General features: G+C 46.3%; 1 protein-coding gene across 18 annotated transcripts in view; it reads left to right on the top strand.

The window, feature by feature from the left end:
* LOC110522569 (transcription factor COE3) overlaps positions 1-12,500 on the top strand; it is a 97,715-nt gene that overhangs the window by 62,833 nt on the left and 22,382 nt on the right. For all 18 annotated transcript variants that reach the window (XM_090228863.1, XM_090228864.1, XM_090228865.1 and 15 more), the window contains exon 5: positions 2,095-2,183. In XM_090228863.1, coding sequence (XP_090084989.1) covers positions 2,095-2,183 — 89 coding nt within the window. The remainder of the gene's footprint in view (positions 1-2,094; positions 2,184-12,500) is intronic.

Here is a 12,500-nt window from a genome sequence, read left to right on the forward strand (position 1 = left end):
GGTTAGGAGTTGGTGGGTGGAGAGGTTGGGTTAGGGGTTGGTGGGTGGAGAGGTTGGGTTAGGGGTTGGTGGGTGGAGAGGTTGGGTTAGGGGTTGGTGGGTGGAGAGGTTGGGTTAGGGGTTGGTGGGTGGAGAGGTTGGGTTAGGGGTTGGTGGGTGGAGAGGTTGGGTTAGGGGTTGGTGGGTGGAGAGGATGGGGTTAGGGGTTGGTGGGTGGAGAGGTTGGGTTAGGGGTTGGTGGGTGGAGAGGTTGGGTTAGGGGTTGGTGGGTGGAGAGGTTGGGTTAGGGGTTGGTGTGTGGAGAGGTTGGGTTAGGGGTTGGTGGGTGGAGAGGTTGGGTTAGGGGTTGGTGGGTGGAGAGGTTTGGTTAGGGGTTGGTGGGTGGAGAGGTTGGGTTAGGGGTTGGTGGGCGGAGAGGTTGGGTTAGGGGTTGGTGGGTGGAGAGGTTGGGTTAGGGGTTGGTGGGTGGAGAGGTTGGGTTAGGGGTTGGTGGGTGGAGAGGTTGGGTTAGGGGTTGGTGGGTGGAGAGGTTTGGTTAGGGGTTGGTGGGTGGAGAGGTTGGGTTAGGGGTTGGTGGGTGGAGAGGTTGGGTTAGGGGTTGGTGGGTGGAGAGGTTGGGTTAGGGGTTGGTGGGTGGAGAGGTTGGGTTAGGGGTTGGTGGGTGGAGAGGTTGGGTTAGGGGTTGGTGGGTGGAGAGGTTGGGTTAGGGGTTGGTGGGTGGAGAGGTTGGGTTAGGGGTTGGTGGGTGGAGAGGTTGGGTTAGGGGTTGGTGGGTGGAGAGGTTGGGTTAGGGGTTGGTGGGTGGAGAGGTTGGGTTAGGGGTTGGTGGGTGGAGAGGTTGGGTTAGGGGTTGGTGGGTGGAGAGGTTGGGTTAGGGGTTGGTGGGTGGAGAGGTTGGGTTAGGGGTTGGTGGGTGGAGAGGTGTGAACAAACAAACAAAAAAACACATTAATTACTATTCGTGGCCTGCAATTTCATTCAGGCCAGTTTGCTCAGTGCAGTGCTGCTGAAGAGTGATGCTGCCATTCATCAGTTTGTAGTCGGCCATTCACAGATTATTAAAGCCTGGTAGAATGATAGTGGCCCTCATCAGTTTGTAGTCGGCCATTCACAGATTATTAAAGCCTGGTAGAATGATAGTGGCCCACATCAGTTTGTAGTCAGCCATTCACAGATTATTAAAGCCTGGTAGAATGATAGTGGCCCTCATCAGTTTGTAGTCGGCCATTCACAGATCATTAAAGCCTGGTAGAATGATAGTGGCCCTCATCAGTTTGTAGTCGGCCATTCACAGATCATTAAAGCCTGGTAGAATGATAGTGGCCAACATCAGTTTGTAGTCGGCCATTCACAGATCATTAAAGCCTGGTAGAATGATAGTGGCCCACATCAGTTTGTAGTCGGCCATTCACAGATCATTAAAGCCTGGTAGAATGATAGTGGCCCTCATCAGTTTGTAGTCGGCCATTCACAGATTATTAAATAATTGTAAGGTGAAGTACTCCTGCCTCGTTTCCACTCAGGCAATATGCTGGACGGGGAACGGGGGGGGAATAAGGACCCGGGGATAAATCATAGACTTTGCAATAACCCTTCATATGTCATCATCGCCAGTTGGCTGTAAATCTGCGTGTGTAGAAAGTGGTCCACGATGCAGACGTCGGGCTGGTGACAGGAGTGATTGCTGGGGGTTTTCCCTCTATACCACTGTGCTCCAGTACAGCTTCGTTCATAATGTGTTGACTAACACGTAACAAACGGTTTGATCATTTTATTTGCCTGTATCGTTCTGAGTATCTTGAGGTGAATAATATTGATTTGAAATTCACACTCTACTGCTGTTTCTGTTTCTGTGTGTGGTTGTCTGGAGTTGGCTTCGTTTCCCGGAATCAAAATGTACATATACCGTGTCTCTAAACAATGTATTTTTCAATTCAACGTCTTGAGAAATGTGGACATTCATTCAGTCATTCGTTCATTGAAATCCATATGTTGACACTGCTATTTGAACAAATCTTTCCTGACTAAAACTAACGCGTGTCGTTTGACACATTATATACTCACTCTTTGTCTTTTGGGTCCTCTCCTCTGTAGCTTTGAACGAGCCAACCATCGACTACGGCTTCCAGAGGCTACAGAAGGTCATTCCCAGACATCCAGGAGATCCAGAGAGGCTACCGAAGGTCAGTACATCTGGGTCTGAGGGAGGGAGGGAGGGAGGGAGGGAGGGAGGGAGGGAGGGAGGGAGGGAGAGAGATTACCGAAGGTCAGTACTTCTGGTCAGAGAGAGAGAGAGGTTACCAAAGGTCAGTACATCTGGGTCTGAGGGAGGGAGGGAGGGAGGGGTTACTGAAGGTCAGTACATCTGGGTCTGAGGGAGGGAGGGAGGGAGGGAGGGAGGGAGGGAGGGAGGGAGGGAGGGAGGGAGGGAGGGAGGGAGGGAGGGAGGGAGGGAGGGAGGGAGGGAGGGAGGGAGGGAGAGAGAGAGGGAGAGAGGGAGAGGGGGAAAGAGGGAGAGGGAGAGAGAGGGAGAGAGAGGGAGAGAGAGAGGGAGAGAGGGAGAGAGGGAGAGAGAGAGAGAGAGGGGGAGAGAGAGGCAGAGCAGAGGTCAGGATCAGAGCTCCTGCATTTTTCAGCATTTTCTTTAAAAAAGATAGGTTAGGAGTTAGATAAACTTGGATTTTTTGTCAGGAACACATACTGGATTCTACCCTCTTCAACATAACCCCTACTTCAAATCAAAACTTAAAACCTACAACCTCATTTTGGACGGAATTACGGAATCACCTGGAAAGTTCACAACAACCAAGGATTTTTTACCCTATACAGCAAATTCTCTGGAAAACAACAGAAACCTGAAAACACCATCCAACCTGGAACTGAGTGAGTAATGTTTAGTCTGAAACAATATTTTATTTCCAAAAGCCAAGAAGAAAAATACACATTACTTTATAAGGACTGAATTCTAACATAATTCTGCCAAGCTTGATACAGCTTCAACTAGCACTGACGTGTCAAGTGAGAGGTGTCAAAGCCCATTAGCCCAACAATGGCAGGAGAGTCACACAGTCTACCCCAACCAAATGGAGAGGCCTTAGAAGCTCCCTCCCGCTGTTCAGAGGTAATTAAAATACAGTACCCTTTGCATGTAAAGAATGATAAGGCAAGAAAAGACCACAAGAAGAAGCTCCTTATGGAAAATCAAGAGACACTTTTTGCTGACTATTACAAAAATGGGAACATCAGCAACCTCATCTTCCACACAAACCATCCCCTGGCATGGCACAGTGCTATATTAGCACACTACCCCTTTGTTACGAGAGGGGGGATTAACGAGGGGTGGAAACTCAGAATACTTGATAACGAGGACTCTGAGTTAAGTAATATAAATATCTATAAATCCGGATCAGTAATGGTACAGAATAACCACAAACAGTTTCAGCTGGACTTTCACCTAATCAAAGAATTAGCCCAGCAGGAGAAGCTCTGCCTTGATAATGATACCCCCACACAGAGCGGGTCAGACCAGACCTCTTCATTATGTAACCCCACAGATGAGCAACCCCCAGTGGAGAGTCAACCTCCCAGCACAGATTACCACTCCCTCATTGAAATGAAGGACAAATTCACCCAGCTGGAGGTAAGACAGGTGGAGCTGGAACAGCAGGTGATTACACTTCAGTCAGCGCAGACCCAGACAACAGTCCAGCACAACAACAGCCCCTTAACCAGACCCGGAGAGCTGGAGGTGGACAGAGACATATCTGCACTTTGGACAGTGGTGAGACAAATACAACAGGAGAAAGAGGAGCAGAACAGAGCACTAGAGGAGAGTATCAGACTGCTGGTGGAGGAGAGGTTGAGGGGGATGGAGGAGAAGTTGATGGGGACGGCGTGTGACAGAGAACAACCCACTAGAGAGGTGGCCACCCCCACAGAGAAGCCAGCAGAACAGCCCACTTCAGCACCCAACAAAAGTCTCGACACCACAGCAGAACAGTCCACACCAGACCCTGACCATAGAGTCGAAATCACAGCAGAACAGACAAATGAAGAACCCCAAGCCCAGAGGCTCTCACCCCCTCTGAGCACCCCCCCTGTCAGCCACCCTGATAGCCCTTTTGACAACCCCCCCACACCCACTGAGGACAAACACAAGACACAGATTGTACTACTTATGGACTCAAATGGGAAATATATAGAAGAAAAAAAACTTTTTCCCAAACACAGTGTGTCTAAACTCTGGTGTCCAAACACCCAGCGTGCCCTCGACCTTCTGTCTGAGGCCAAACTAGGCTCACCCAGCCACATAATAATACACACAGGCACAAACGACCTGAGAGCACTGCAGGAAAGAGTGGCCACAGCACTGAAGAGAGTGATTGAAAAGGCTTCTTCTACTTTCCCCAACGCACAAGTGGTTATCTCCACCCTGCTACCACGAAAAGACTTCCACCCTGCCACAATACAGCGGGTAAATGCAAGTATTTCCCGTGACTGTGCCTCAAAACCAAACGTTTTCCTGGCCCACCACTCCACCCTGGACTTGAACAGCCTCTATGACCAGGTCCACCTCTACAAGGCAGCAGTGCCCACCTTTGCCCGAACTCTAAAGGACATCGCTCTCAAACGTATCCCCAACACTTCACACAGGAGCAACAGATCAATAGACACCCCATCCAGACCAGCGAGACACCCTCCCAGATCTGCAGGACCCCCCCCTGGACCTACACATAGAGGACCCACGCCAAGAGGAATTACATCCAGACCACAGTACACCCAGACACATCCACACCCCCACCCCAACCAATCAACACCCCCCCACGTCAACCATGCCCACACCCCATTTAGGCCCACCCAGGTCAGACCTATGCCACTCCTGCCCACCCCATGCACCCCACCCCCGCAAAGAGGGCCTCAACATGGAAGCCACACATACGCCCAGGTAGTGAGCGGGCAAACAGTCCCAACCCCCACTCTCACACTCGCCGAAGCCAATGGCATGTACCAGATGCTCAGCAGGCTCTGCTCACACTTACTGGCCTGAGGCCAAACCACGACCAACAACATTGGACACTCTATGGAACAAAAAGCCTTCACTATATTATCATGGAATATCCAAGGCCTGAGGTCATCTGCCTTTGGCCTAAAGAGCAGAAACCCGGACTTCACCAAAGAAATCGGTAATACAGACATTGTCATCCTGCAAGAAACCTGGTATAGAGGAGACGGACCCACTGGTTGCCCTCTAGGTTACAGAGAGCTGGTAGTCCCATCCACCAAACTACCAGGTGTGAAACAGGGAAGGGACTCAGGGGGTATGCTAATTTGGTATAGAGCAGACCTAACTCACTCCATTAAATTAATCAAAACAGGAACATTTTACATTTGGCTAGAAATTCAAAAGGAAATTATCCTAACAGAGAAAAATGTCCTCCTGTGTGCTACCTATATCCCCCCACTAGAATCCCCATATTTTAATGAAGACAGCTTCTCCATCCTGGAGGGGGAAATCAATCATTTCCAGGCCCAGGGACATGTACTAGTCTGTGGCGACCTAAATGCCAGAACCGGACAAGAACCTGACACCCTAAGCACACAGGGGGACAAACACCTGCCTGGAGGTGACAGCATTCCCTCCCACATATGCCCCCCTAGGCACAACTATGACAACATAACCAACAAAAACGGGTCACAACTCCTGCAGCTCTGTCGCACGCTGGGTATGTACATAGTCAACGGTAGGCTTCGAGGGGACTCCTATGGTAGGTACACCTATAGCTCATCTCTTGGCAGTAGTACTGTAGACTACTTTATCACCGACCTCAACCCAGAGTCTCTCAGAGCATTCACAGTCAGCCCACTGACACCCCTATCAGACCACAGCAAAATCACAGTCTACTTAAACAGAGCAATAATCAATCATGAGGCATCAAAGCCAAAGGAACTGAGTAACATTAAGAAATGCTATAGATGGAAGGAATGCAGTTTGGAAACCTACCAAAAAACAATTAGGCAACAACAAATTCAATCCCTTTTAGACAATTTCCTGGGTAAAACGTTCCGCTGTAATAGTGAAGGTGTAAACTTGGCAGTAGAAAATCTTAACAGTATATTTGACCTCTCAGCTTCCCTATCAAATCTAAAAATCTCAAATAGAAAACCGAAGAAAATTAACAATAATGACAAATGGTTTGATGAAGAATGCAAAAATCTAAGAAAGAAATTGAGAAACCTGTCCAACCAAAAACATAGAGACCCGGAAAACCTGAGTCTACGCCTTCACTATGGTGAATCACTAAAACAATACAGAAATACACTACGGAAAAAGAAGGAACAGCATGTCAGAAATCAGCTCAATGCAATTGAAGAATCCATAGACTCTAACCACTTCTGGGAAAATTGGAAAACACTAAACAAACAACAACAAGAAGAATTATCTATCCAAAATGGAGATGTATGGGTAAACCACTTCTCCAATCTTTTTGGCTCTATAACAAAGAATAAAGAGCAAAAACATATACATGATCAAATACAGATCTTAGAATCATCTATTAAAGACTACCAGAACCCACTGGATTATCCAATTACATTGAATGAGTTACAGGACAAAATAAAAACCCTCCAACCCAAAAAGGCCTGTGGTGTTGATGGTATCCTCAATGAAATGATCAAATATACAGACAACAAATTCCAATTGGCTATACTAAAACTCTTTAACATCATACTTAGCTCTGGCATCTTCCCCAATATTTGGAACCAAGGACTGATCACCCCAATCCACAAAAGTGGAGACAAATTTGACCCCAATAACTACCGTGGAATATGTGTCAACAGTAACCTTGGGAAAATCCTCTGCATTATTATTAACAGCAGACTCGTACATTTCCTCAATGAAAACAATGTACTGAGCAAATGTCAAATTGGCTTTTTACCAAATTACCGTACAACAGACCATGTATTCACCCTGCACACCCTAATTGACAACCAAACAAACCAAAACAAAGGCAAAGTCTTCTCATGCTTTGTTGATTTCAAAAAAGCCTTCGACTCAATCTGGCATGAGGGTCTGCTATACAAACTGATGGAAAGTGGTGTTGGGGGTAAAACATACGACATTATAAAATCCATGTACACAAACAACAAGTGTGCGGTTAAAATTGGCAAAAAACACACACATTTCTTCACACAGGGTCGTGGGGTTAGACAGGGATGCAGTTTAAGCCCCACCCTCTTCAACATATATATCAACGAATTGGCGCGGGCACTAGAAAAGTCTGCAGCACCCGGCCTCCCCCTGCTAGAATCCGAAGTCAAATGTCTGCTGTTTGCCGATGATCTGGTGCTTCTGTCACCAACCAAGGAGGGCCTACAGCAGCACCTAGATCTTATGCACAGATTCTGTCAGACCTGGGCCCTGACAGTAAATCTCAGTAAGACCAAAATAATGGTGTTCCAAAAAAGGTCCAGTCACCAGGACCACAAATACAAATTCAATCTAGACACTGTTGCCCTAGAGCACACAAAAAACTATACATACCTTGGCCTAAACATCAGCGCCACAGGTAACTTCCACAAAGCTGTGAACGATCTGAGAGACAAGGCAAGAAGGGCATTCTATGCCATCAAAAGAAACATAAATTTCAACATACCAATTAGGATTTGGCTAAAAATACTTGAATCAGTCATAGAGCCCATTGCCCTTTATGGTTGTGAGGTCTGGGGTCCGCTCACCAACCAAGACTTCACAAAATGGGACAAACACCAAATTGAGACTCTGCACGCAGAATTCTGCAAAAATATCCTCCGTGTACAACGTAGAACACCAAATAATGCATGCAGAGCAGAATTAGGCCGATACCCACTAATTATCAAAATCCAGAAAAGAGCCGTTAAATTCTACAACCACCTAAAAGGAAGTGATTCACAAACCTTCCATAACAAAGCCATCACCTACAGAGAGATGAACCTGGAGAAGAGTCCCCTAAGCAAGCTGGTCCTGGGGCTCTGTTCACAAACACAAACACACCCTACAGAGCCCCAGGACAACAGCACAATTAGACCCAACCAAATCATGAGAAAACAAAAAGATAATTACTTGACACATTGGAAAGAATTAACAAAAAAACAGAGCAAACTAGAATGCTATTTGGCCCTAAACAGAGAGTACACAGCGGCAGAATACCTGACCACTGTGACTGACCCAAAATTAAGGAAAGCTTTGACTATGTACAGACTCAGTGAGCATAGCCTTGCTATTGAGAAAGGCCGCCGTAGGCAGACATGGCTCTCAAGAGAAGACAGGCTATGTGCTCACTGCCCACAAAATGAGGTGGAAACTGAGCTGCACTTCCTAACCTCCTGCCCAATGTATGACCATATTAGAGAGACATATTTCCCTCAGATTACACAGATCCACAAAGAATTCGAAAACAAATCCAAATTTGAAAAACTCCCATATCTACTGGGTGAAATTCCACAGTGTGCCATCACAGCAGCAAGATTTGTGACCTGTTGCCACGAGAAAAGGGCAACCAGTGAAGAACACACACCATTGTAAATACAACCCATATTTATGCTTATTTATTTTATCTTGTGTCCTTTAACCATTTGTACATTGTTAAAACACTGTATATATATATATAATATGACATTTGTAATGTCTTTACTGTTTTGAAACCTCTGTATGTGTAATGTTTACTGTTAATTTTTGTTGTTTTTCACTTTATATTTTCACTTTGTATGTTGTCTACCTCACTTGCTTTGGCAATGTTAACACATGTTTCCCATGCCAATAAAGCCCTTGAATTGAATTGAATTGAATTGAATTGAATTGAGAGAGAGAGAGAGAGAGAGAGAGAGAGAGAGGTTACCGAAGGTCAGTACATCTGGGTCTGAGGGAGGGAGGGAGGGAGGGAGGGAGAGACAACCACAAAAACTAACCGTTTGTCTGTTTATTATAGAAATTCAACACTGTGTTCCAATTCAGTGCCCAGATGAGTTAGAGCAGGCAATCTCTTTTGGCAAGTCATCATTATTCAATCACTCAGAGACAATGCTGCGAAAGGGGGATAACAAGACACACACACACTATCCCCTCCCCCCACACACACACACACACACACACACACACACACACACACACACACACACACACACACACACACACACACACACACACACACACACACACACACACCAGTCAGTGTGTATTGTCCAATGTGGTACATTTGTTTGGATTCCGAGAGAGAGGTGCACAAACTTCCTGCGTTGGGCGAAATAGTTCAATTAAACAGTTTTCCAGTCCAGTAACCATGGTGATTGTAATCTAAGCAGGGCCCTTGTCTGATCTCTGATTATTCCCGCTCTTGTTTTCCTTTCATTTTCCAAAGCTAGATCCAGGTTTAATCTTTTGTTTACAAAGCTTTCCCGTTATAAGTCGTTGTCTTAGCAGGTTAATAAATGAAGTCCACACGTTTAACGTCCCACTGACGGCAGGGTCTCTCTCTCTCTCTCTCTCTCTCTCTGTCTCTCTCTCTCTCTCTCTGTCTCTCTCTCTCTCTCTCTCTCTCTCTCTCTCTCTCTCTCTCTCTCTCTCTCTCTCTCTCTCTCTCTCTCTCTCTCTCTCTCTCTCTCTCTGTCTCTCTCTCTCTCTCTCTCTCTCTCTCTCTCTCTCTCTCTCTCTCTCTCTCTATGTCTCTCTCTCTCTCTCTCTCTCTCTCTCTCTCTCTCTCTCTCTCTCTCTCTCTCTCTCTCTGATGCTTTTTTATTTATTTTTCTTCCATTTTGAATCCCAACAAAGAAGCGGTTAGCCGCCCGGTGGGCCGGCCGCCCGCAGGTTCCCCCGGTGGTTAACATGTATCACAGGCCTCTTGTTTTGATGTGTGACATAAAAGGAAAAGCCCATGCTATGCTTATCGTTACTATTTAAACATTTTTTGGGGGCAGATTCTTTGATTAAATATATCTATTTTTCCTCATTTTCTTTTTTGAAACGTTGTATCGTGACTTGTTTGCCGGGCTAATAGAAAAACGTGCTAATTTCCCATTTGAGGCGTGCAGAGCCAGGGACCCTTCTTAATAACCTGTTCAGAGATTATCGTGTCCCTGTAGGTCCTGAGTGGTTCAGATAGAACTGACCACCGCTGAGACTAATAACGGATATTATGCTAATATCTATTAGCAGGCTAGCTCAACCGTATCACCAACTGCCACTATCCAGTTTCTAACACTGTGGGGTGTTACTCTCTCAGTTCAGAGTTCCAGTTTCTAACACTGTGGGGTGTTACTCTCTCAGTTCAGATATCTAGTTTCTAACACTGTGGGGTGTTCCACTCTCAGTTCAGATATCTAGTTTCTAACTCTGTGGGGTGTTCCTCTCTCAGTTCAGATATCCCGTTTCTAACACTGTGGGGTGTTCCTCTCTCAGTTCAGATATCTAGTTTCTAACACTGTGGGGTGTTACTCTCTCAGTTCAGGTATCCAGTTTCTAACACTGTGGGGTGTTACTCTCTCAGTTCAGATATCTAGTTTCTAACACTGTGGGGTGTTCCTCTCTCAGTTCAGGTATCTAGTTTCTAACACTGTGGGGTGTTACTCTCTCAGTTCAGATATCTAGTTTCTAACACTGTGGGGTGTTCCTCTCTCAGTTCAGGTATCCAGTTTCTAACATTGTGGGGTGTTCCTCTCTCAGTTCAGATATCCAGTTTCTAACACTGTGGGGTGTTCCTCTCTCAGTTCAGGTATCCAGTTTCTAACACTGTGGGGTGTTACTCTCTCAGTTCAGATATCTAGTTTCTAACACTGTGGGGTGTTACTCTCTCAGTTCAGATTTCCACTGACACTGAGAGTGAACTATTATAGCCCTTTATTTGTTTCACCTTTATTTAACCAGGTAGGCTAGTTGAGAACACCTTTATTTAACCAGGTAGGCTAGTTGAGAACACCTTTATTTGACCAGGTAGGCTAGTTGAGAACAAGTTCTCATTTACAATTGTGACTTGGCCCAAGATAAAGCAAAGCAGTGCGACACAAACAACGACACAGAGTTTTAATTCCATTTTTTTTAGTTTTGTCTCAGCGGAGAGAGAAATATCTATGCAGAATTTTCTTATTTCAGTAAACGCTTTAAACTATCTCTTGTTACCAATAAAAACGTTGCCTGGGCAACGGTGCTCCGAACACACAGCTGTCCCTCTCAGAGCACCCTGTCTGTCCGTTTGGACGGGTTTATACCACATATGTAGTCCTAACACCCCCCCCCCCACACGCGAACAATCCAGGAAATACACCTCTTTCCACTTTCACAAATAACGTTGTCGGCCTCTTAGCGTACAGGTGAGAGGGAATTTAGATAGCCTTACTCACGCACCACTCAGGACCCCCCCCTTCATGAGACGATGGCAGAAACAGAGATGGAATCTAGCAGTTTCAATAAAACAAACATAAATATTTGATTTGCCCTTCTAATGGACCTCGATGTGGGTCTGCAGCATGTAAATGAAAGCGTCGGGTGATTCATCATGGTTAAGCCAGCCGTCTCAGCGCTCTGCGCCCCCGGTCAGAGCAACGCTCCTCGCCGCGTAAAAGCAGCAATTGACCCTTCTATATATTCTGAATGAGAAGAGTAATGGAATGAAAGAACATCAGCATTAGATGTTGCAGAAAGTGGAGAATGAAGGGAGAGAGAAGGGAGAGAGAGAGAGAGGAGAGAGAGAGAGAAAGGAAAAAGAGAGGAGAGAGAGGAGAGAGAGAGGGGAGAGAGGAGAGGGAAAGGGAGAGAGAATGAAGGGAGAGAGGTGAGGGAAAGGGAGAGAGAAAAGAGGGAGAGAGGAGAGAGAGGAGAGAGAGAGGAGAGAGAGAGAGAGAGAGAAAGGAGAGAGAGGAGAGAGAGAGAGAAAGGAGCGAGAGAGGAGAGAGAGAGAGGAGAGAGAGAGAAAGGAGAGAGAGAGAGCGAGAGAGAGAGAGAAAAGAGCGAGAGAGGAGAGAGAGAGAGGAGAGAGAGAGAAAGGAGAGAAAGAGAGCGAGAGAGAGAGAGAAAGGAGAGAGAGAGCGAGAGAGAGAGAGAAAAGAGCGAGAGAGGAGAGAGTGCTAGGTGATGAAATAATGGGGTAGGGTAGAGGGTGTTTGAATCTAAAGTGTATATTAACATTGAGGCAAAGCGTCAGACTACCTGCCATCTACCTCTATTACCTTCACCCCACAGTTAATAATATTACCACATCATTGATTTTCCTACCCCCCCCCCCCCCCCCCCCCCATAGAGATCATTAATACACATAGTTTGATGAGTGATTGTGATGCGACAGAAAACCATTATGGTGAGCTTTGTATTGGCCGTGACCAATCACTGACCACGTTGCTGCTTCATACTATACATCCTGTGCAGAGAGCCTGAATGGGAGTTCACCTCCCTAGTTTGGATAACATTAAACACTGATCCAAGGAGAGAGGAGCACACACATCCACATGGATACATAACCATCCCGAGAGGAGGTAAA

Source organism: Oncorhynchus mykiss, unplaced genomic scaffold (assembly GCF_057628025.1).
Source record: "Oncorhynchus mykiss isolate SJ-2025 unplaced genomic scaffold, ASM5762802v1 scaffold103, whole genome shotgun sequence".
NCBI classification, from domain to species: Eukaryota; Metazoa; Chordata; class Actinopteri; order Salmoniformes; family Salmonidae; genus Oncorhynchus; species Oncorhynchus mykiss.